The sequence below is a fragment of the Ranitomeya variabilis genome, chromosome 1 (assembly GCF_051348905.1).
Source record: "Ranitomeya variabilis isolate aRanVar5 chromosome 1, aRanVar5.hap1, whole genome shotgun sequence".
Taxonomy (NCBI): domain Eukaryota; kingdom Metazoa; phylum Chordata; class Amphibia; order Anura; family Dendrobatidae; genus Ranitomeya; species Ranitomeya variabilis.
In genome coordinates, this window is record NC_135232.1 from 1,161,003,593 (window position 1) to 1,161,027,381 (window position 23,789).

Consider the following 23,789-nt stretch of genomic DNA (forward strand, 5'->3'; position numbering starts at 1 on the left):
GGTACTGATCCGATCATCCTGAGAGCAGTTATCCCATTTATTAGATATTGGAATAAATCTTGCAGGGAGGCAGAGGGGGTGGAGATTGCTAAGCCCACCCAGCTACAGGCGGAGGGACCCAAAGGTTTAAGGTCTGAGGACTTGGAGAGGCGAGGACACACAGAATATGACCACCTAAGGAACAGGGCATATGCCAGCCAGAGGGGGGCAAGCACACGCTTTCTGGGGGCTGCCCGGCAACTAAAGTTTTGGACCTGCGGAACGCTGCGCCCCCCGGCTTCCACAAGCGACCTCTAACCTGGTAAATTGACCTCCAGCTTTATACCTTAAGCCTTGTATCATTGTTGTTATATTGTACTCTGACTGTAACTCTTGATATATTGTGATTGCATATTTCTTGTAATTACCTAGTGCGCCCTTAAGGCAATTAAGTCATAAATTAATTTTGGGCTGATCCTTTTACTCTGATTGCGAATCTTAGAATACCCAGTGTGGGTAAGAGGGCAGTCTTCCCGGCGGCCGTTTGCTCTAGGTGCAGTTCCCTTACTGACCTGAGAGACAAAGGGGGCGCCGGAGAGCTGTGCCTGTGTAGTGACGTCACGGATTGGTGACGTGGGAGGAACGGGGCTTCCTTCACAGTGGTGGCAGCGGTGGGATCAGAGTAATAGTGTGCGTGGGACCCCTACTCCCAGACACTAAAGACTACCAGTGGTAACTTTCGCTGCTGGGGTCTTAAGGTCAGCCCAGCACTAGACGGTCAGAGTGTAAATATAATAAGTTGTGTGCAAGGTCAGGGTTACAGCTGTGTCAGTAACCAGAGGTTCCAAAGATGGCAGAGGGCACCAGGAGTGCAGTGAGGGCGCAGGCCAGTGCTATGGTCGATGAGGAGGTGGTGGTGGACTTTACTGTTCAAGGCGAGGGGGAGCTCAGCCCAGACTCCCCAAGGAGCCAGCCACCCGTGCTTAGTCCGGCAAGGGACTACCCACCACCTACCCGCCCCAGCCTGTCCACATCAGAGGCCCTTGTTGCAGCGGCAGTGGCACGTCTCAAGGCGGGTAATGAAGACGCCTATATGAGACTCATGGCAGCTGCAGAGAAGGCAGCGGAGGCCGACCATGCAGAACGCCGTGAAGCGGCGGAGCAAGAGCGTGCAGAACGCCGTGAGGCAGCGGAGCGGGCAGAGAAAGCAGCGGAGGCCGAGCGTACAGAACGCCGTGAGGCAGCGGAGCAAGCAGCGGCAGAGAGAGCAGCGGAGCGCCAGCACCGACTGGAGATGGCTCAACACGGGCTCCCGCTGGACGCCCCAGCACCACCAGAGTCCAGGGCTTCCAAAGTCTGGGCCGAGGACTTCCCTCTGCTTGAGAAGGATGGAGACCTGGATTCCTTCTTGCTGGCCTTTGAAAGGACCTGCCTTCAACACCATCTGGCCCCGGATCAGTGGGCAAGATACCTGACCCCCCGTTTGAGGGGTAAGTCCCTGGAAGTTTTGGGGGACTTACCTGCCGGGGCGGAGCAGGACTACAGCAGCATCAAGCGGGCCCTGATCCAGCACTACAACCTCACCTCGGAGTCCTACCGCAAGAAGTTCCGGAGCCTGCAGCGGGGCCCAAAGGACACCTGGACCGACCACATGCGGGCGTTGCTGCGAGCTGCAGAGCACTGGACCTCGGGTCTAGCACTCACCACCCGCCAGGAGGTCCAGGAACTGTTCGTCAAGGAGCAGTTCTTGTGGAACTGCTCAGAGGACCTCCAGCAGTTCCTTCGTGACAGGAAACTGAAGGGGGCTTCTGCTACAGCCGCCCTGGCAGACGAGTATGCCAATAACCGGGCGCCTGAGCCGAAGAAGCCTGCCAGCAGCTCCTGGAGAGGGGGTAAGCCCAATCCTGCCCCTGTTTCCCCAGCCCCCAGAGGGCAAGGGGTGTACCCCCCTGCTGCCCTCTCCAGGCCAGGTGCAGAACCCAGACGTTGTCATCACTGCAACCAGCTGGGACACATCAAGTCTGCATGTCCCCAGCGTCTTAAGACCCCATCCCTGTCCCCGAAACCGTCCACTGTTTTATGTGTGGGAGGGGGTGGTGGGAGGTCCCTGGACAATTACCAACCCGTCACTATCAGCCGTACAGCGGTCATGGGACTGCGGGACACAGGCGCTGAACGAACCCTGGTACGTCCTGAGGTGGTGTCCCCTCAAGACTTGGTACCGGGAAAAACCCTTTCCGTCTCCGGAATTGGAGGCGTGGAACCGGCGCTGCCTGTCACCAAGGTGTTTTTGGACTGGGGCGCCGGGAGGGGAGTGCGGGAGGTGGGAGTAACGTCAAATATTCCTGCCAATGTATTACTTGGGACCGATTTGGGGCGGATAGTGTCTCAGTATGTGGCCACTGAACCCCCAAGTTCGGCTCCCCAAGAATGTCATGACTCTACTGTGAATGTTGATGTGTTAAATTTGCCTCCAACAGTGGGGGAGGGAGTGAAACCTGAGGGTAATACCTGCACTGACACCACACACACAGGGCTCACAGGGAGGACAGGTGAGGAGACTGTAGGGGAGAGCTCAGAGGTGGAGGGAGGGGCTGCTATGGGCAGTGTAGGGCCCCTAAGTGAATCCAGCCTGCTGAGCCTAGGGCCCCTGCAGGAAGAGGAACAGGCCATGGGGGGAGGAGGCGTCCCAGGAGAGGAGCCACCAGGTAAGACCCCAGGGCAGGAGTTCCCCACACCCGGGATGTCAGGAGGGCAGGGAAGTCTGCCTGACCCGGCGACTTGGTCAGGAGCCGGGGGGAAGCAGGCGCTACCCATGGGCACAGCGGTCGTGGCCGCTGTCACCAGGAGTGGGAGCGCCGGAGCCCAAGGAGCCTTGCAGAGGTCCGACGGCTTCCCCCTCTCTGACCAAGTGGCTGCCGAGTCAACAGTGGCCAGGCGACAGATCCCGGGGAGCTGACAGCGGATGTGGCAGTGTCGTCCATTCTCGCCACATCGAGTCAGGGATTTCAGGCAGCGTTGGAAGCTGACGCTAGCCTGAAAGCTCTAAAGGAGCAGGCGGCACAGCCTCCTGGGGAGTCAGACCGCGAACGGTTGGTCTGGGACCAGGGACGGCTGTACCGGGTATCGGTCCAGCAGGGTTCACCGGAGGCGTGGCCCAGGGACCGACAGTTAGTGGTACCCTATCCGTTCAGGGCGGAATTGTTGCGGATAGCACACGAGATTCCCATGGCCGGACACCTAGGGATCGCTAAAACCAGGGCCAGGCTAGCGCAGCATTTCTACTGGCCTGGAATGAGGACCGAGGTAATTGCCTACTGCCGTTCGTGTGACACCTGTCAGAGTGTGGGGAAGGCTGGGCGGCGCCCCAAAGCCCCACTGGTAACTCTGCCCATCATTGAAGAGCCTTTCTCGAGGGTGGCTGTGGATCTCATTGGACCTCTGTCCACTCCCAGTCGCTCCGGGAAATGCTTCATATTAACGGTAGTGGACTATGCCACTCGGTACCCGGAGGCGGTAGCTTTGTCATCCATTCGGGCTGACAAAGTGGCCACTGCCTTACTGGAGATCTTCTCCCGAGTGGGGTTTCCCCAGGAAATGCTCACCGACCGAGGGACCCAGTTCATGTCACAGCTGATGGAGTCTGTCTGTAAGCAGATCCAGGTGCAACATCTGGTAGCCAGCCCGTATCACCCACAGACCAATGGCCTGTGTGAGCGGTTCAACGGCACCTTAAAGCAGATGCTTAAGATGTTGGTCGACTCCCACAGGAGAGATTGGGAGCGGTACCTCCCACACCTCCTATTTGCCTACCGGGAGGTTCCACAGGCCTCAACGGGGTTCTCCCCCTTTGAGCTCCTGTATGGGCGACGTTTACGGGGGCCCCTTGCTCTGGTGAAGGAAGCATGGGAAGGAGATTTGGCCACCCCTGGAGTGTCGGCCATTGAGTATGTTGTGCGCTTCCGGGACAGAATGACGGCCTTGACACGGCTGGTGCATGACAATATGGCCCAGGCCCAAGCTGACCAGAAGCGGTGGTACGACCAGAATGCTTGTGAGAGGACCTACCAGGTGGGTCAAAAGGTGTGGGTACTGGTCCCCGTCCCACAAAACAAGCTTCAGGCAGCCTGGGAGGGTCCATACCTCGTGCACCAGCAGCTCAACGCCGTCACCTATCTGGTCACCCTGGACCACGCCCGTGGAAGGAGGAAGGCCTTCCACGTGAACATGATGAAGGCACATCATGAGCGGGAGGCTTGTGCCCACCCAGTGTGCAACCTCCCGGAGGAAGGGGAGGTAGAAACCCTCCTGGATCTGCTCACCCAAGCCAAGGCGGGTGGATCCATCGAGGATGTGGGGGTTGGCCACCAGCTCTCGGAGGACCAACGTTCCCAGCTGGGGGTCACCCTACACCCCTTTCGGGAGCTGTTCAGCAGCCTGCCCGGAAGGACTGAGGCAGCCGTCCATGATGTGGACACCGGCAATCACCCCCCAATCCGGCGTTCAGTATATCGGGTCTCTCTCGAGGTGCAACAGCACATGCACCAACAGATAGACGAGATGCTGAAGCTGGGGGTGATCCAAGCATCTAACAGCGCGTGGGCTTCGCCGGTAGTTCTCGTCTTTATAAAGGACCGAACTACGCGGTTCTGCGTGGACTACCGGGGGCTCAACGCTGTGACAGTCACCGATGCATACTGTTGTGAATTCCGTTCTCGGGCTCCCTCCTGTGGTCATGAGCGGTACTGTGTGAGTTTGTTCTGGGGCTCCCTCTGGTGGCCTTTAGTGATATGGCTGGGCTCAGCTGCTTCATTTCCTGCTATGCTGGGCCTATTTAACTCACCTGGACCTTCATTTGTTACCTGCTGTCGGTGTATTCAGTCCTGTTATTGAGCTCTACTGAATATTCCTTGTGACCAGTCTCCTGCTGGAGAAGTTAAGTTTGTTTGTTCATTTTACTCCTTTATTATTTCCTTGAAAACGTTTCTCTGTATATGATGAGTTCAGTCCAGCTTGCTTATATGTGATTTTTCGCTTGCTGGTTAGTTCTGGGGTGCAGAGTGCACCCTTCACATCGTGAGTCGGTGTGGGGATTCTTGTATTCTCTGCGTGGTTTATTTTTGATAGTTTTTGTACTGACCGCACAGACTCCTATCTATTTTCAATCTATCTAGTGTTAGCGGGCCTCATTTGCTAAACCTGTTTCATTTCTACGTTTGTCTTTTCCCCTTAACTCACCATTATTATTTGTGGGGGGCTGACTAAAACTTTGGGGTTATTTCTCTGAGGCAAGTGAGGTCTTTGCTTTCTCTCTAGGGGTAGTCAGTTTCTCAGGCTGTGAACGTGGCGTCTAGGATTTTAGGAACGCTCCACGGCTGCCTTTAGTGTGTGTGGATAGGATCAGGATTGCGGTCAGTATAGCTTCCACCTCCCCAGAACTTGTCCTATATTCTGGTCATATGTGTCAGGTCAGTTTTGAGATCCTACCACCGGATCATAACAGCGTACCCAATGCCGCGCATCGATGACCTGCTCGATCAGCTGGCCGGGGCCAAGTACCTGACCATCATGGATCTGAGCAGGGGATATTGGCAGATTCCCCTGACCCCTAAGGCACAGGAACGCTCTGCCTTTATCACCCCATTTGGACTATACGATTCCACGGTGATGCCCTTCGGCATGAAGAATGCCCCTGCCACTTTTCAGCGGATGGTCAACACGCTGCTCAAGGGACTGGAAGGGTATGCAACCGCGTACCTGGATGACATTGCCATCTTCAGTCCCACCTGGGAGGATCACCTACAGCACCTGGCGCAGGTGTTGGGGAGGATCCAGAGGGCAGGGTTGACCATTAAGCCGGAAAAGTGCCAGGTGGGTATGAGTGAGGTCCAGTACCTGGGACACCGGGTAGGTGGGGGAGCTCTGAAGCCAGAGCCCGGGAAGGTGGATGCCATCACCTCCTGGCCCTCCCCCAGGACCAAGAAGCAGGTGATGTCCTTCTTGGGGACTGCCGGGTACTATAGGAGGTTTGTTCCACACTATAGCACCCTGGCCAAGCCCCTGACGGACCTCACCAAGAAGAAGCTGCCCGTTGCAGTCGACTGGACAGTCGCCTGTGAGACAGCTTTCCAGGCGCTCAAAACCGCCTTTTCTAGCTCTCCTGTACTACAGGTAGCCGACTTCACGCGGCCGTTCGTAGTACAGACCGATGCCAGTGACTTTGGCCTCGGTGCTGTGCTCAGCCAGGTCGACACTACGGGACATGAACACCCCGTTTTGTACCTGAGCCGGAAGCTCCTGCCGAGGGAAGTGGCCTATTCCACGATGTAGAAGGAATGTCTGGCAATTGTATGGGCCCTGCAGCGTCTGCAGCCGTACTTGTACGGACGCCACATCACCGTGGAAACAGACCACAACCCCCTCAGCTCGTTACACTCGGTCTCTGGGACGAATGGGAGGTTGCTACGCTGGAGCCTGGCTCTCCAGCAGTATCACTTCAGCATTCGCCACAGAAGCGGCAGAGACCATGGTAACGCTGATGGGTTGTCCCAGCAAGGAGAAGGTGCGGAAGGGCGCATGGGGGAACACAGAATGTGATGCCCCCTAGCGCCCTCTAAAGCAGGGAGGTGTGATGAGGAAACAGCCGCCATCTTGGACGGGCCTACTAACACAGATTGGCGTGACTCCATTTTGTCTCCTGGTCACAGGTCTGCAGAGAGGAGTGCTCCTGGCCCCCACCTTTTCTAATGAACATAGTGCCTAATAGTATGGTAATCGGCTGAGCTCAGTGTAGATTGCAGAAGGTACTTCAAAGCTCAGGGAGGAAGCCACACCAGCAAGGGGCTTGGAAATGCTTGGGGGCTTAATTAAACCACGCATGTCAAGTGGCCACTGGATACACATCTATTATGGCCGTCCAGTCGAACCGTCTCCAACATGGAATCGTGAATTATGGACGCATCGTCCGAGGTACCGGCTCATAAAAAATATTCCCCTCGCCCTAAAGAAATGGTGCATCTAATAGTGCGACTCCTGTGTCCGTGGGAGGTCTGAAACCCAAGATATAGAGATCAGCCTCCCACAGGGACCGAATGGGTCCAGGTTTGATCCCAGTACGACCGGCAGAACGAACCACAGGCACTGGTACTGCCCGTGTGCTGACCCGATCATCCTGAGAGCAGTTATCCCATTTATTAGATATTGGAATAAATCTTGCAGGGAGGCAGAGGGGGTGGAGATTGCTAAGCCCACCCAGCTACAGGTGGAGGGACCCAAAGGTTTAAGGTCTGAGGACTTGGAGAGGCAGGGACACACAGAATATGACCACCTAAGGAACAGGGCATATGCCAGCCAGAGGGGGGCAAGCACACGCTTTCTGGGGGCTGCCCGGCAACTAAAGTTTTGGACCTGCGGAACACTGCGCCCCCCGGCTTCCACAAGCGACCTCTAACCTGGTAAATTGACCTCCAGCTTTATACCTTAAGCCTTGTATCATTGTGGTTATATTGTACTCTGACTGTAACTCTTGATATATTGTGATTGTATATTTCTTGTAATTACCTAGTGCGCCCTTAAGGCAATTAAATCATAAATTAATTTTGGGCTGATCCTTTTGCTCTGATTGCGAATCTTAGAATACCCAGTGTGGGTAACAGGACAGTCTTCCCGGCGGCCGTTTGCTCTAGGTGCAGTTCCCTTACTGACCTGAGAGACAAAGGGGGCGCCGGAGAGCTGTGCCTGTGTAGTGACGTCACGGATTGGTGACGTGGGAGGAACGGGGCTTCCTTCACACAAGGGTACGGAGTATCCAAGATTATGTTGTTCAGACTCCGGTTTTAGAACCTAGAATTCCTACTCCTGATTTATTTTTTGGGGATAGATCCAAATTTTTGAATTTTAAAAATAACTGCAGATTGTTTTTTGCTTTGAGACCCCGTTCCTCTGGTGACCCCATTCAGCAGGTGAAGATTGTTATTTCTCTGCTGCGTGGAGACCCGCAGGATTGGGCATTCTCCCTTCAGTCAGGGAATCCTGCATTGCTCAATGTAGACGCATTTTTTCAAGCGCTTGGATTGCTGTATGACGAACCTAATTCTGTAGATCAGGCAGAAAAAACCTTGCTGGCTCTGTGTCAGGGTCAGGAAGCGGCAGAAGTATACTGCCAGAAATTAAGAAAGTGGTCTGTGCTCACAAAATGGAATGAGTATGCCCTTGCAGCAATTTTCAGAAAGGATCTTTCTGAAGCCCTTAAAGATGTTATGGTGGGGTTCCCCACGCCTGCTGGTTTGAACGAATCAATGTATTTGGCCATTCAGATTGATCAGCGACTGTGCGAGCGCAAGGTGGTGCACCATATGGCGTTGTCCTCTGAGCAGAGTCCTGAGCCTATGCAATGTGATAGGATTTTGACTAGAGCAGAACGGCAGGAATTCAGACGTCAGAATAGGCTGTGTTTTTACTGTGGTGATTCTGCTCATGCTATTTCTGATTGCCCTAAGCGTACTAAGAGGGTCGCTAGGTCTGTTACCATTAGTACTGTACAGCCTAAATTTCTCTTGTCTGTTACCCTGATTTGCTCATTGTTGTCCTTTTCTGTTATGGCATTTGTGGATTCAGGCGCTGCCCTGAACTTAATGGACTTAGAGTTCGCCAGACGCTGTGGTTTTTCCTTGCAGCCTTTGCAGAGCCCTATTCCCTTAAGGGGGATTGATGCTACCCCATTGGCCGAGAATAAACCTCAGTACTGGACACAGTTGACCATGTACATGGCTCCAGCACATCAGGAAGATTGTCGTTTTTTGGTGTTGCATAATTTGCATGATGTTGTTGTGCTGGGTTTTCCATGGTTACAAGTACATAATCCAGTGCTGGATTGGAAATCTATGTCTGTGACTAGTTGGGGTTGTCAAGGGATACATAGTGATGTTCCTTTGATGTCAATTTCCTCTTCCCCCTCTTCTGAGGTTCCTGAGTTTTTGTCGGATTTCCAGGATATATTTGAGGAGCCCAAGTCTAGTTCCCTTCCTCCTCATAGGGACTGCGATTGTGCTATTAACTTGATTCCTGGCTGTAAGTTCCCTAAGGGCCGACTTTTCAATCTGTCTGTGCCAGAGCATGCCGCCATGCGGACTTATGTTAAGGAGTCTTTGGAGAAGGGGCATATTCGCCCGTCTTCGTCACCGTTGGGAGCGGGATTCTTTTTTGTTGCCAAGAAGGATGGCTCCTTGAGACCCTGTATAGATTATCGCCTTCTCAATAAAATCACTGTCAAATTCCAATACCCTTTACCTTTGCTTTCTGATTTGTTTGCTCGGATTAAGGGGGCTAGTTGGTTTACTAAGATTGACCTTCGAGGGGCGTATAATCTTGTTCGTATTAAACAGGGTGACGAATGGAAAACAGCATTTAATACGCCCGAAGGCCATTTTGAATACCTTGTGATGCCATTCGGGCTCTCTAATGCTCCATCTGTGTTTCAGTCCTTTATGCATGATATCTTCCGGAATTATCTTGATAAATTCATGATTGTATATTTGGATGATATTTTGGTTTTTTCTGATGATTGGGAGTCTCATGTGAAACAGGTCAGGATGGTATTTCAGATCCTTCGTGCTAATGCGTTATTTGTGAAGGGGTCTAAGTGCCTTTTTGGAGTTCAGAAGGTTTCTTTTTTGGGTTTCATTTTTTCTCCCTCGGCTATTGAAATGGATCCTGTTAAGGTCCAGGCCATTCATGATTGGATTCAACCCACATCTGTAAAGAGCCTTCAGAAATTTTTGGGCTTTGCTAATTTTTATCGCCGTTTCATTGCTAACATTTCCAGTGTGGTTAAGCCCCTGACCGATTTGACAAAGAAGGGCGCTGATGTGATGAATTGGTCCTCTGCGGCTGTTGAGGCCTTTCAGGAGCTTAAACGTCGTTTTACTTCTGCCCCTGTGTTGCGTCAGCCGGATGTTTCTCTCCCTTTTCAGGTTGAGGTTGACGCTTCTGAGATTGGGGCAGGGGCCGTTTTGTCTCAGAGAAGTTCTGATGGCTCTTTGATGAAATCGTGTGCCTTCTTCTCCAGAAAGTTTTCGCCTGCTGAGCGTAATTATGATGTCGGTAATCGGGAGTTGTTGGCTATGAAGTGGGCTTTCGAGGAGTGGCGACATTGGCTTGAGGGAGCCAAGCATCGCGTTGTGGTCTTGACCGATCATAAGAATCTGATTTACCTTGAGTCTGCCAAGCGGTTGAATCCTAGACAGGCTCGATGGTCCCTGTTTTTCTCCCGTTTTGATTTTGTGGTCTCGTATCTTCCAGGATCTAAGAATGTGAAGGCTGATGCCCTTTCTAGGAGTTTTTTGCCTGATTCTCCGGGAGTCCTTGAGCCGGTTGGTATTCTCAAGGAGGGGGTGATTCTTTCTGCCATCTCCCCTGATTTACGGCGGGTGCTTCGGGAGTTTCAGGCTGATAAGCCTGACCGCTGTCCAGTGGGGAGACTGTTTGTTCCTGATAGATGGACTAGTAAGGTAATTTCTGAGGTTCATTGTTCAGTGTTGGCTGGTCATCCTGGGATTTTTGGTACCAGAGATTTGGTTGCTAGGTCCTTTTGGTGGCATTCCTTGTCGCGGGATGTGCGTTCTTTTGTGCAGTCCTGTGGGACTTGTGCCCGGGCCAAGCCTTGCTGTTCCCGTGCTAGTGGGTTGCTTTTGCCTTTGCCGGTCCCTGAGAGGCCCTGGACGCATATTTCCATGGATTTTATTTCGGATCTTCCTGTTTCCCAGAAGATGTCTGTCATCTGGGTGGTTTGTGACCGATTTTCTAAGATGGTCCATTTGGTACCTTTGCCTAAGTTGCCTTCCTCCTCTGATTTGGTTCCATTATTTTTTCAGCATGTGGTTCGTTTGCATGGCATTCCGGAGAATATTGTGTCGGACAGAGGTTCCCAGTTTGTTTCTAGGTTTTGGCGGTCCTTTTGTGCTAGAATGGGCATTGATTTGTCTTTTTCTTCAGCATTTCATCCTCAGACAAATGGCCAAACGGAGCGAACTAATCAGACCTTGGAAACCTATTTGAGATGCTTTGTGTCTGCTGATCAGGATGATTGGGTGACCTTCTTGCCGTTGGCCGAGTTTGCCCTTAATAATCGGGCTAGTTCGGCTACCTTGGTTTCGCCTTTTTTTTGTAATTTTGGTTTTCATCCTCGTTTTTCTTCAGGGCAGGTTGAGCCTTCTGACTGTCCTGGTGTTGATTCTGTGGTGGACAGGTTACAGCAGATTTGGACTCATGTGGTGGACAATTTGACGTTGTCTCAGGAAAAGGCTCAACGTTTTGCTAACCGTCGTCGGTGTGTTGGTCCCCGTCTTCGTGTTGGGGATTTAGTCTGGTTATCTTCTCGTCATGTTCCTATGAAGGTTTCTTCCCCTAAGTTCAAGCCTCGCTTTATTGGTCCTTATAAGATTTCTGAAATTATCAATCCGGTGTCTTTTCGTTTGGCCCTTCCAGCTTCTTTTTCCATCCATAATGTTTTCCACAGATCTTTGTTGCGGAGATATGTGGTGCCCGTGGTTCCCTCTGTTGATCCTCCTGCTCCAGTGTTGGTTGAGGGGGAGTTGGAATATGTGGTGGAGAAGATTTTGGATTCTCGTTTTTCGAGGCGGAAGCTTCAGTATCTGGTCAAGTGGAAGGGTTATGGCCAGGAGGATAATTCTTGGGTTGTTGCCTCCGATGTCCATGCTGCCGATTTGGTTTGTGCTTTTCACTTGGCTCATCCTGATCAGCCTGGGGGCTCTGGTGAGGGTTCGGTGACCCCTCCTCAAGGGGGGGGGGGGTACTGTTGTGAATTTCGTTCTTGGGCTCCCTCTGGTGGTTGTAAATGCACTTTTGTGAATTCTGCCCTTGGGCTCCCTCTGGTGGTTTCAAGTGGAACTGCTGCTCCTTGGGTTTAACATTAGCAGCTGTTTCCACTTATCTTCTCTCCTGGCTTTGCTATTTAACCTGGCTCTGGTCTTCAGTCCGTGCCAGCTGTCAATGTTTCTGGGTTGGATTCAGATCTCTCCTTGAATTTCTCTTATGGCCTGTCCATTTCAGCAAAAGATAAGTTCTTGCTAGTTCTTTTGTTGTCCATTTGCTGTGGACTTAATCGCTCTGCTCATGTTATGTCTCTTTTTGTCCAGCTTGTCAGTATGATTTATTCAATCTAGCTGGAAGCTCTGGGGAAGCAGATTTGCCCTCCACACCGTGAGTCGGTGTGGAGATTATTTTTGTAAACTCTGCGTGGACTTTTAGTTTTTAATACTGACCGCACAGTATCCTTTTCTATTCTGTCTATCTAGATTAGTGCTAAAATCTGTTTTCATTTCTGTGTATGTCATTTCCCTCTCCACTCACAGTCAATTTTTGTGGGGGGCTATCTTTCCTTTTGGGGTTTTTCTCTGAGGCAAGATAGCTTTCTGTTTCCATCTTTAGGGGTAGTTAGTTCTCAGGCTGTGACGAGGTGTCTAGGGAGTGACAGGAACATCCCACGGCTACTGCTAGTGTTGGTGTTAGGATTAGGAACTGCGGTCAGTACAGATACCACCTCCTTGGAGCTCGTCCCATGTTGCTCCTTAACCACCAGGTCATAACACCCCATATAATGCTCCATATATAATGTGCCCTACATGACGCTCTAGTGTATGATGGGCCCCATATAATGCTCCAGTGTATGATGGGCCCCATATGATGCTCCTTATATAATGGCCCCATATAATGCTACATATTTAATGGACCCCATATATGATGCTCCAGTGTATGATGGGCCCCATATAATGATCCATATATAATGCACCCTGTCACGATTCACACCGTGACTGTCACCAATTGCCACGATCCCTTAGCCGTGGCCCGCAGTTTGTCACGAAAATCCACAGGGATTCCCGACCACTGCCACCATTAGGTCACGGATTGGGGTGACTTTAGACCAGCAGACGGCTATCACATGTGCAGGGGGGCTTATCCTCCTTATCCCTCTACTGCCACAATGTGATAAAAAAAACAAACACAATGCTATTGACCTCTTAGTTTACAGCAGGGGCTTATTTTAGGTATCCCACTGCTCTTCAATATACCATGAACTGCAGGGATTTGTGTATCCCGCTTACAGTTCCACTTAACACTTGCAGCTCTCTGGCGCCCCCCTTACTCTCCAGGTCAGATTAGGTACTGCACCTAGGGTAATTAGTCGCCAGAAACGCTGCCTACTATGTACTGGCTATTGGGCGCGCTGCAGCGACGCGATAACTACTCCCACGCAGGCAGGAACAATAATTATCAAGCTGCAGTCGCTGAAACAACACCCCAAAAGTCTGCACACGGTAAGCTGCCACCAGCTCCGATCAAACGGGTCCGGAGCTAACCCCAAACAGTAGCGTAATTTCCCTTCAAGAGACAGGGTACGTTTTTAGAGCATGGAGAAATAACTGGCATGAAATAATATACCCATAAAGTTTATGCAGTGTTTATCAAAATTATACAAAGATGTTACAAATGAGACAATTGCAAATATGTACAAGGTAATTATAAAAATAAAAGGATTAAATGAAGAAAAGGTAACACTCACATATTCTCAGATCATTGCATTGCAGGCAACAGGCTAGGAGAACTTTCCATCTATCCCAGTGCATTTGCACTCGCAGTCTGGTCGCTTCAGGTAAAAACTCACAACTCCCCCCTGGAAGCCTGCCAGCAACTTTATAACCTACAGCCTGTGACCTCACAGAAAGGGCTGGTTTTTCCAACCCCTCCTCTCTCATCAGGGTTGCTCACTGTGCATTAAATATATCTGATGCCCGTAACTTCGCTCCAGAACATGTCATACACGTACCATACCCAGCATTCATCTCGGATTAACGTGGGACGTCTGTGTTTAGAGTGATGGGTAGATGCTTCGATGGAGATCAAGGATATGTATTTATCATTCTCCTATCGTACATCGTCTGCCTAATATCTTACAAAAATGGAACAAAGGACCGCATGGTTCTAGAGACTTAGAATCCAGTTCTTGCTGGAGGAAGCTTCTACCTGGTCATAAACATTCCTTTAGGCAATAAAACGCTCTCCCCCCATGTACATTGGCAAGGCAAGCTCAACTCTGAAGTAAAAGAGAAGGGGGGGGTTTCTTAGCGCACATCCTGGGCTGACAAGAGAAACTAAACTTATGATATTTCATACCATATTGTGACACACCCCATATGATGCTCCAGTATATGATGGCCCCATATACGATGCTCCCGTGTATGATGGGCCCCATATATGATGCTCCAGTGAGTGCATGATGGGTCCCATATGTGATGCTCCAGCGTATAATGGATACATATAATGCTCCAGTATATGATGGCCACATATCATGCTCCAGTGTATGATGGGTCCCATATATCATGCTCCAGAGTATGATGGCCCCATATAGTGCTCCATTGTATGAAGGGTCCCATATATCATGCTCCAGTATATAATGGCCCCATATAGTGCTCCAGTGTATGATGGCCCCATATGATGCTCCAGTATATGATGGGTCCTATATATCATGCTCCAGTGTATGATGGCCCGATATGATGATCCAGTATATGATGGTCCCATATAGTGCTCCAGTATATGATGGGTCCCATATATCATGCTCCAGTGTACATACTGTAACCTCACACACACATATACACAGTGCACATAGTGTAACCTCACACACACACATACACAGCGCTCACATGCACATACTGTAACCTCACACACACATATATGTAAGGAGACAGCAGGCACGTAGGATGCAGTAACGGAACGTAGTCAGAGCAAGGGTTAACAGGGGATTTAATTATACAGTGGATGCTCCATGCAGGGAGAAGTAGAGAGAAATTTTCTGAATACAAAGTACTGTAACTTGGAACACGGTAGTAAAACAAGTAACTGAGACAATACGTTCAGAGGAAATAGACTTATCAATCTGACACAGTCCTCATTGTATTCCCTGTGTGCAAACGGTGGCGCCAAGGCAATGGCGCGGTGGAAATTCTGCATTGTCCTGGAGAGGATGGCGTCCTGGTTCTTGGAGAAGATGACGTCTTGTGTCCTGTCGTGGGCGATGTTTCCTTGTGCTCCTAATGCAGCCTTTTGGTCTGGAAGGAGAAGGAATACACAAGGCAGTGTCTCTGTCCTGCACGGCGGTTTCCCCTATGTGGGGTCTGTTTAGAAGCTTAACAGGATAAAGTTCACAGTGGGTGGTACAACTCTCCGGTCTGCGTGGGTGCAAGGCTATGTCACGTACACGGACCCTTTGTCTCACAGTCAGCGGTGTCAGCGATAACAGCAATACCGGTACAAGGCTCTGATGACAGTCTCCGTTTATCTCCCTCTGGTCTTCAAGTCTTAGGCCTGCTCTCTCACGATACTCTGCGTTAGGAGCACCTACATTGACCTCTTGTGCACTGCACGTACCTGCCGTAACTGTCAGATTACTCATACGCTGCAATTCCCTCAACTTAACCACGCCCCCTTTTCTCAACAGCCGGGAACGGTCCAGGGCCTTAAGCTTTCCCCCCTGCAACATAGGTGACAGCCGCAATGGTTCCGGACCCTTCACAGAGGAAGCACGCCTAGCTGGGTTCTTCTCCTTACATTCCCCCTATCTTTGTGCTCGCCATTCCACGAGCGAGAGTTCTTGTAGTATGCATTGACATTCTTCTAAGTTTTGAACAACTTGCTGTCAAACAAAACGATCCTGATCAAATTGGTTGGGGGGTTTTCCTGCTGTCGAATGTTCAGAATGTCGTAAACTGGGAATATCAGTTCTACTTGAGTAGTTGAATCAGGCTGCATCAACAAAGGCAGAGACGTGCTCAACTCTAGAAAAACTGCCATTTCAGGAGTTGCAGGAGTCCCAGGGGCCTCGGGTTTCTGTTCTCCTTTTGGTCCTGCCATGGTGGTTCAGGACATTCCTTCGCCTCACTATCACTAGTGACTGATGGAAGATTCTCAGGAGCATTGTGTTCTTCTTTCTCAGTTCGAGCAGGGTCTCTAGACACACATGGGCGTAACATGTTTCGGTGCACAACACGAATAGGAGCATCTTCGACCCCTTCGGGCTGAACTTCATAGACGGGCCTTCAGAATTGACTTGTCGCCACACACGATACGGTGTTTTTTCCCATCGATGATCTAACTTGTCTTGAGGACGTTTCTCTCTGACCAATACCCGGTCTCCGGCCTGTACAGCTGTCCCCCATAGAGGAGAGGTCTCTGGATGTTCCAACTCTCATAACTGGGTCTGCACCAGATGATGTAGTGTCTGCAACCTATGACCTTGCTCTCGGACCCAGGTGGACACCCCTGTCTGTGGGTAGTCCTCCTCTGAGTCCAGCTCCAACTCAATAATCTCTTTTCCTGGCCTGCCGAAAAGTAGAGTATAGGGTGTGTATCCTGTTGTGCGATGTACCGGATTGTTGTACACCCACACCAGCTCTTTTACAAATTCCGGCCAACGGGCCTTATGGTCCTCTTCGAATGTCCTCAACATTTGGATAAGGGTTTGATTGAACCGTTCACACGCTCCATTACCCTGAGGGTGGTAAGGCGTCATATGAGATTTCTCAATTCCATACAAACGGTGTTGCTCTTCCATGACTCACCCCAAGAAGCAGGTACCTTGGTCTGAGTGAATTCTCTTCGGGCAATCATACACCTGGATGACATTTTTACAGATAGCATGAGCTGCAGATTCAGCAGTTTGGTCCCGAGTTAGGGTCACGACAGCGAATTTAGTGAAGTGATCCACCATGACTAAACAATATTCGAACCCTTGATAGGCTGGGCCTACTGTCAGATAGTCAATCATCAATTCTTCTAGTGGGGCAGAGGTCACCATAGTTTGTGTGGGGGCCCTCTGTTCTGGAGGTTTGGACAGCTCGCAGTTCCTACAGAGCTGACACACTTCTTCCACCACCGTTTTTAGCAATGGATGGCACACAAGTCTCTGCAAGTACTGAAAGGTCTTTTCCTGACCGAAGTGGGCCCCTTTTTCATGTGCCTCTGTGGCCACGTGAAGTAACAGCATCTCAGGAATCACTACTTGCCAAGTAACAGACAGGGCCCGTTGCAGCTGGACCTTTCTATACAGCAATCCATCTCTCAGGTGGAGACTCTGCCATTGACGTAGAATTTGTTTCGTTCCGGGGGACAGGGTCTTTCTCACCTCCCGGCTGGGCAGTTGTTTAAGGGCCACTCACTGCCGAATTCGGGTGAGCTCTCTACAGTGCCCCAGAGTCCTGGTCTTTGCAGTAATGTCATTCTTCCACCAGGGGGAGTGATATTACGTCTGAAGGTAATAAAGGAGTTCATCTTTCCAGGTATCACAAACCAAGCACCACACTTCACACTCCAATCCACCAGGGGGAGCTATGCTCCTATCTATTAGGGCACTCCTCACAGAAGGGTAAAACTGGTGGTTTGGATAGGAAGTTAGTCAGACACTGTCTGGGTTTGACCCAGTGAGTACCTGTCAGGCAGACAGGGGAAAAAGGAGGAACATCTGAGCTGCAGACAGAGGGTCCCTGTCAGGGGTGGCATCCTGACAGAGGCCTAGCGGGACAGAAAGTTACGGAGCTGCGCCTGCCCCACGTGCGGCAGCATCCTAAGAAAGGACACGAAGAGAAGTGTATTGTAGAGAGTGAGAAACGAAGTCACAGCACAAGGAGAAAACACCGGGAGGAGTTCTGCCCTGTAAAGGCTGCCTCCTTCTGAGGCGCATAGTCGGTGGCCGGAACACCGAGGGAATAATGGACTCTACGCGTTACTTCAGAGACCATCAGGACAGTCAATTCCAAGTTGGCTGCCCCACCTTAATACCTAAGAAGACACAGTGGCAAATTGTGGGGGTCGTGGCGTCTCTAGCGTCCCTATAAACAAGCCTCAGGCCATCAGTCATACAGGTTTGTCCTATCCACACCATCTGGGGGACAGAGAGGAAGAAATAACATCCAGAACATCTACGAAAGTTGTGAGGACCTTACAGAGTTGCTCAGCAGGGAGGGACTACAACACACAGGCGCTAGTAGGAAGGCTACTGATTTCCACCTGGATAAGGGGACTCTGGATTTGCCTTCGGACCGGCCGGACTCTACTTACCCTGTGGTTTGTACCCTGGACTGTGGATGCTGAAGCTTCCAGTAAAAGGTAAAGAGACTGCAACCTTGTGTCCTCATTATTCACTGCGCTTTACATCATCCACCGTCACCATCTACACTTCTGGGAAGCCCTGGGGATACACTTCACCTGTGGGAAGGTATACCATCTTGCTGCCATAACATCACCCCAGTGGACCCCTAAGCAGCGTCGGTCACCCTGACCGAGTACCACAGGTGGCGTCACGAACATTATACAAACTACACCTTTAATTGGACACCCCTCAAATGGCCACGGACCGGGTCAGGCCACCGTGACATTCCCCGAATCGAAGGACCCGGTACCGAGTACCCCATTACCCTAACGTGGGGGCGATCCATCTCCATCTTCCTGCTGAATCCATACCCACTCATCACGGGCTGTCCCAGCACACCTTCCTGGGGTTCTGTCCGAGCCTGTTCTTGCGCAGCTGCCAATGTCCTGACAGATCCTCGGAACTTAGGAACTTCGTCAGCCTCCAGCTCTTCATCTTGGTTAGGGCCAGGCGGCTTATGTGGAACTCTGGATAACGCATCAACATGGGTATTTTCAGCCCCCCTTTTGAAGACTATTTTGTACCGGTATTTGGCCATTCTAGCCACCCAGCGCTGTTCCAGGGCCTCTAACTTCGTGTTCCCCAGGTGAGCAAGTGGGTTGTTGTCAGTGCGCACCAGAACCTCAGACCCGGATAGATATTCCACAAACTTCTCTGTCATGGCCCATACTAGTGCCAACAATTCTAGTTTGAACGAGCTGTAGTTGTCTGGATTTCGTTCAGAGTCATGGAGGGAATGACTCGCATAGGCAATAACCCTCTCTTTCCCATCTTGGACCTGCGACAATATGGCTCCGAGCCCATGTAACTCCCATCCGTATGGAGAATGAAAGGTTGAGAAAAGTCAGAGTAGGCCAGGACCAGGGCTTCTGTCAGAGCCATTTTCAAGGCTTGGAACGCTCTTTCCTGACACTCTCCCCACTAAATTTCCCGATTTTTTTTTTTCTCCTGATGGCATTCCTTTCAACAGTTCCAGCAATGGATTTGCAATGTGAGTGAAGTCTTTCACGAACCCCCGATAGTACCCGGTCAGCCCTAAGAAGGCTCGAACATCCTTTACGGTTCTCTGGGTAGGCCAGTCCTGTACTGCCGCAATCTTCTCACGAGACGGTCTTACTCCTTCTTGACCTGTGCTCTGCCTTCGACACAGTCGACCACTGCCTACTGCTACAGATTATTTCTTCCCTTGGCATCAAAGACCTTGATCTGTCCTGAAACTCCTCACACCTTTCAAACCACACATTTAGCGTTTCCCACTCCCACACTACCTCCTCATCCCGCCCTCTCTCTGTTGGAGTCCCTCAAGGCTCTGTCCTAGGGCCCCTACTTTTTTTCCATCTATACCCTTGGCATAGGACAACTCAAAGTCCCATGGCTTCTAGTACCACCTGTATGCGGATGACACTCTGATCTACCTCTCTGGCCCAGATGTCACCTCTCTGCTGTCCAGAATCCCGGAGTGTCTATCAGCCATATCCTCCGTCTTCACCTCTCACTTCCTAAAACTCAATGTAGACAAAACCGAACTCATCATCTTTCCCCCATCTCACATAATACCCTACCTGATCTGTCTATTATGGTAAACGGCATCACGCTCTCTCCTGCACCTGAAATCTGCTGCCTCAGGGTAACCCTCGACTCTGCCCTGTCCTTCAAACCACATGTCCAAACTCTTGCCACCTCCTGTTGCCTCCAACTCAAAAATAGCTCCAGGATCCGTCCCTTCCTCAGCCCACAATCTACCAAAACTCTTGTGCATGCCCTCGTCATCTCCAGCCTTGATTACTGCAACACCCTCCTCTGTGGCCTCCCCGCTAACTCTCTTGCAACATTCCAGTCTGTCCTCAACTCTGCTGCTCGGCTAATCCACCTCTTTCCTCGCTACTCCCCTGCTTCTCCCCTCTGCAAATTCCTCCACTGGCTCCTAATTCCCCAATGAATCCAGTTCAAACTACTAACACTGATCTACAAAGATATCCACAACCTGTCCCCTCTCTATATCTCTGAACTAATCTCCCAATATCTTCCCTCACTTAATCTTCGATCCTCCCAAGACCTCCTACTCTCCTCCACACTTATTAGCTCTTCACACAACCGCCTCCAAGATTTCTCCCGAATATCCCCCGTCCTCTGGAATTCCATGCCTCAACAAGTCCGATTATCCACCACCCTTGGATCCTTCAGATGGAACCTGAAAAGCCATCTCTTCAGGAAAGCCTACAGCCTGCAATAACCATTCTGCCGCCTCACCACCACCCGAGTTGCCGCCTCACCACCACCCGAGCGGCTGCCTCACCACCACCAGAGCTGCCGCATCCCCGGCCTTCTGTCTCTTCCCCATTACCCCGTAGAATATAAGTCCGCAAGGACAGGGTCCTCTCCCCTCTGTACCAGTCTGTCATTGTAAATTTGTTTACTGTAAACGATATCTATAACTCTGTACGTAACCCCTTTCTCATGTACAGCACCATGGAATTAATGGTGCTATATAAATAAATAAATAATAATAATTAGGCCTCCTGCAGAGACCACATGCCCTAAGTACTCAATGTGAGTGCGGAACACGTGACATTTAGACGATTTAACTCGCAGCCCATGCTTCTGGAACCGGCTAAGTGCTTGCTCAAGACGCTGTAAATGATCCTCAAACGTGGTGGCAAACACAATTATGTCATCCAGGTAGATGAGAATGGCTTCAAAGTTTAGATCTCCTAAACACCTCGAAAAGTACCGGGAGCATTAGCCAATCCGAACGGCATTCTGTTGAACTCATACAGGCCCATAGGTAGTATGAAGGCCGTCTTCACTCGGTCGTGTTCTGACATCGGCACTTGCCAGTACCCACTAGCCAGGTCTAGCATGGAGAAGTATCTTGCGTTCCCCATAGCGGACAAAGATTCTTCGATACGGGGTAGTGGATATGAATCCTGCACCGTGCAGGCATTTAGTTAGCGATAGTCTACACAGAACCGTAGAGTACAGTCTTTTTTCTGCACTAGAACGATAGGTGCAGCCCACGGGCTTTGGCTCTGTTGAATGACACTGGTCTGTAGCATTTGTGTGAGCATCCTTTTTACCTCCTGGTACATTTGTGGAGGAATCTGTCAATAACACTCTCTCACAGGCGCAGCATTACCCATTGGGATCTCATGTGTAATGGCAGTTGTACAGCCGAAATCATCCTCATGTTGAGTGAACACGTCCTGGTAACGTCCTAGTAAGGCCTCCACCTGCTGCGGTGTGAACTCTGTCAACTCAGCCCTAGTTTGTTCTAAGATGTGACGCCCCTTTCTCTGTTGTTGGGGTTTGAACACCGGGGCTGTCTCCACAGCTACAGTCCATGGATCTTCCTCTTTTCCCTTTAATTGGATGGCTTGTGATGGTATCAGGGTATATTCTGTAACTGGGTCGCTGTGACCAGTGGGGTACCGCAGGGGTCGGTGTTAGGACCTGTTCTCTTCAACATATTTATTAACAATTTGGTAGAAGGTTTAGACAGTAAAATATTGATATTTGCAGATGATACAAAACTATGTAAAGAACTCAATATAAGAGAAGATAGTATTCTGCTACAGATGGATCTGGATAATTGGGAAACTTGGGCCGAGAGGTGGCAGATGTGGTTTAACAATGATAAATGTAAGGTTATACACATGGGAAGAAGGAATCAATATCACCATTACACACTGAACGGGAAACCACTGGGTAAATCTGACGGGGAGAAGGACTTGGGGATCCTAGTTAATGATAAACTTACCTGGAGCAGCCAGTGCCAGGCAGCAGCTGCCAAGGCAAACAGGATCATGGGGGGCATTAACAGAGGTCTGGATACACATGATGAGAGCATTATACTGCCTCTGCACAAATCCCTGATGAGGGAACTACAATACCCAGAAAGATTAGCAAAATTAGGAATATTTAGTCTAGAAAAAAGATGACTGAGAGGCGATCTAATAACCATGTATAAGTATATAAGGGAACAATACAAATATCTCTCCGAGGATCTGTGTATACCAAAGAAGGCACCCGTCACGGGGGCATTCTCTGCGTCTGGAGGAGAGAAGGTTTCACCACCAACATAGAAGAGTATTCTTTACTGTTAGGGCAGTCGAGGGGTTCAAGAGAGGCCTGGGTGTCTTCCTGGAGCAGAACAATATTGTATCATACAGTTATTAGGTTCTGTAGAAGGATGTAGATCTGGGGATTTATTCTGATGGAATATAGGCTGAACTGGATGGACAAATGTCTTTTTTTGGCCTTGCTAACTATGTTGCTATGATAATTACCTGTTGATACTTTAAATGCTTATACTACAAATAAAACTGCTTTTTTTTTTCCTTTTGACAGGAAGCCTCCTCCTCCTCCTCATTCTGCAAAACTGAAAAAAGATTCTTCGGAAACAAAGCAACAGCAGGAAGCCTCAGGACCAGGGATGTAGGGCCTCTGCTCTTCCCCATCTGGCGGCATTATCTGACATCACACAAGTTGTGGCCTCATTACAGGATTTCTACAGGATGAGATTTTATTTGGAAGTTTTTAGATTTTCTTATTCTTGTATCGCATTTAACTGCTCGTGTTCATGCTCCGCTCTTGTCTCATGTAGAAACTCCTGTCTGTCACTTATTGCATATAATCACCATATAATAAATCTTGGGCTTTGTTAATGGAATATTCTGTTTTTGCTGTCTTCATTGTTCAGTACAATCCTCTTTCATTTTTACAGGACTTTTTTATTTTCTTATAAATTCAATATGTGATAAAATCTCTGCCCTGTAGGGCACCACCACCCGTCTCCAGTAGCTCATGATGCTTTGGAGCCCGCGGACGTTCAGCCCGTCTCTATACACCGCTGATAGGAGACAAGCACCGTATCTCTCCGGCTGGTGATGATGCAGCCAATTTATGGCCCATGACCTGTGCTCACCTAGGAGCTGAGGAGTACGAGTTCTAATATGTCCACTACTTTTGATATTCATTTTCTTCCTCCATCATCCGTCCTCCTGATCCGGGTCTTAACTGCTTAGATATACCGAGCCCTGCATCTCCTGTTTCTCCGTGTGCCACATCCTGACCACATCCAATCGTCTACACTTTTGTAATCTTTCAGCATCTTAGATGCACCCATGGCGATATATGAACATCACAATGTCTGCTTCTCCAGGACCAGAGTCTGAGCCAAGAACACAACATGGAAAAGCCCAATGTGCTTAGTGATTTAACCATGCCTCAAAGCTGCCATCACTGCCCAAGAAAACCCTTACAATATATTGGTATTGTGTTCCTGGAGCCTCCATAAGTGGTGCCATCCATCTGCTGACACGGCACCATGTTTTACCAAGTATAAAGTTTCCCTATTATCTCCTAGTTTTAGTCTGTAGTCCTCTTCTTAGCTAATGAGGCTTTCCATCCCCAGCCCACCTGGGCCCTCACACACTGCCTACAGGTAAGCAGAACAGTCAGGGCTATATTTGCCACTAAGGACTGGAGGTCTGGCTAGGGTGGCCCTATCATGAAGTAATAAAGATAGTATTTTTTTATCCATCCTCTAGACCAGTGCTCCCCAACTTCGGTCCTCAAGAGCCACTAACAGGTC

General features: G+C 50.1%; 1 protein-coding gene across 1 annotated transcript in view; it reads left to right on the plus strand.

Annotated features, from left to right (window-relative positions):
- The window catches only part of LOC143793247 (uncharacterized), a 29,848-nt gene extending 6,989 nt beyond the window's left edge, over positions 1–22,859 (plus strand). The window contains exon 2 of the mRNA XM_077280054.1: positions 22,544–22,859. Within this exon, the coding sequence (XP_077136169.1) occupies positions 22,544–22,634 (91 nt within the window). The 3' untranslated portion in view covers positions 22,635–22,859. The remainder of the gene's footprint in view (positions 1–22,543) is intronic.
- Positions 22,860–23,789: the final 930 nt, after the last annotated feature.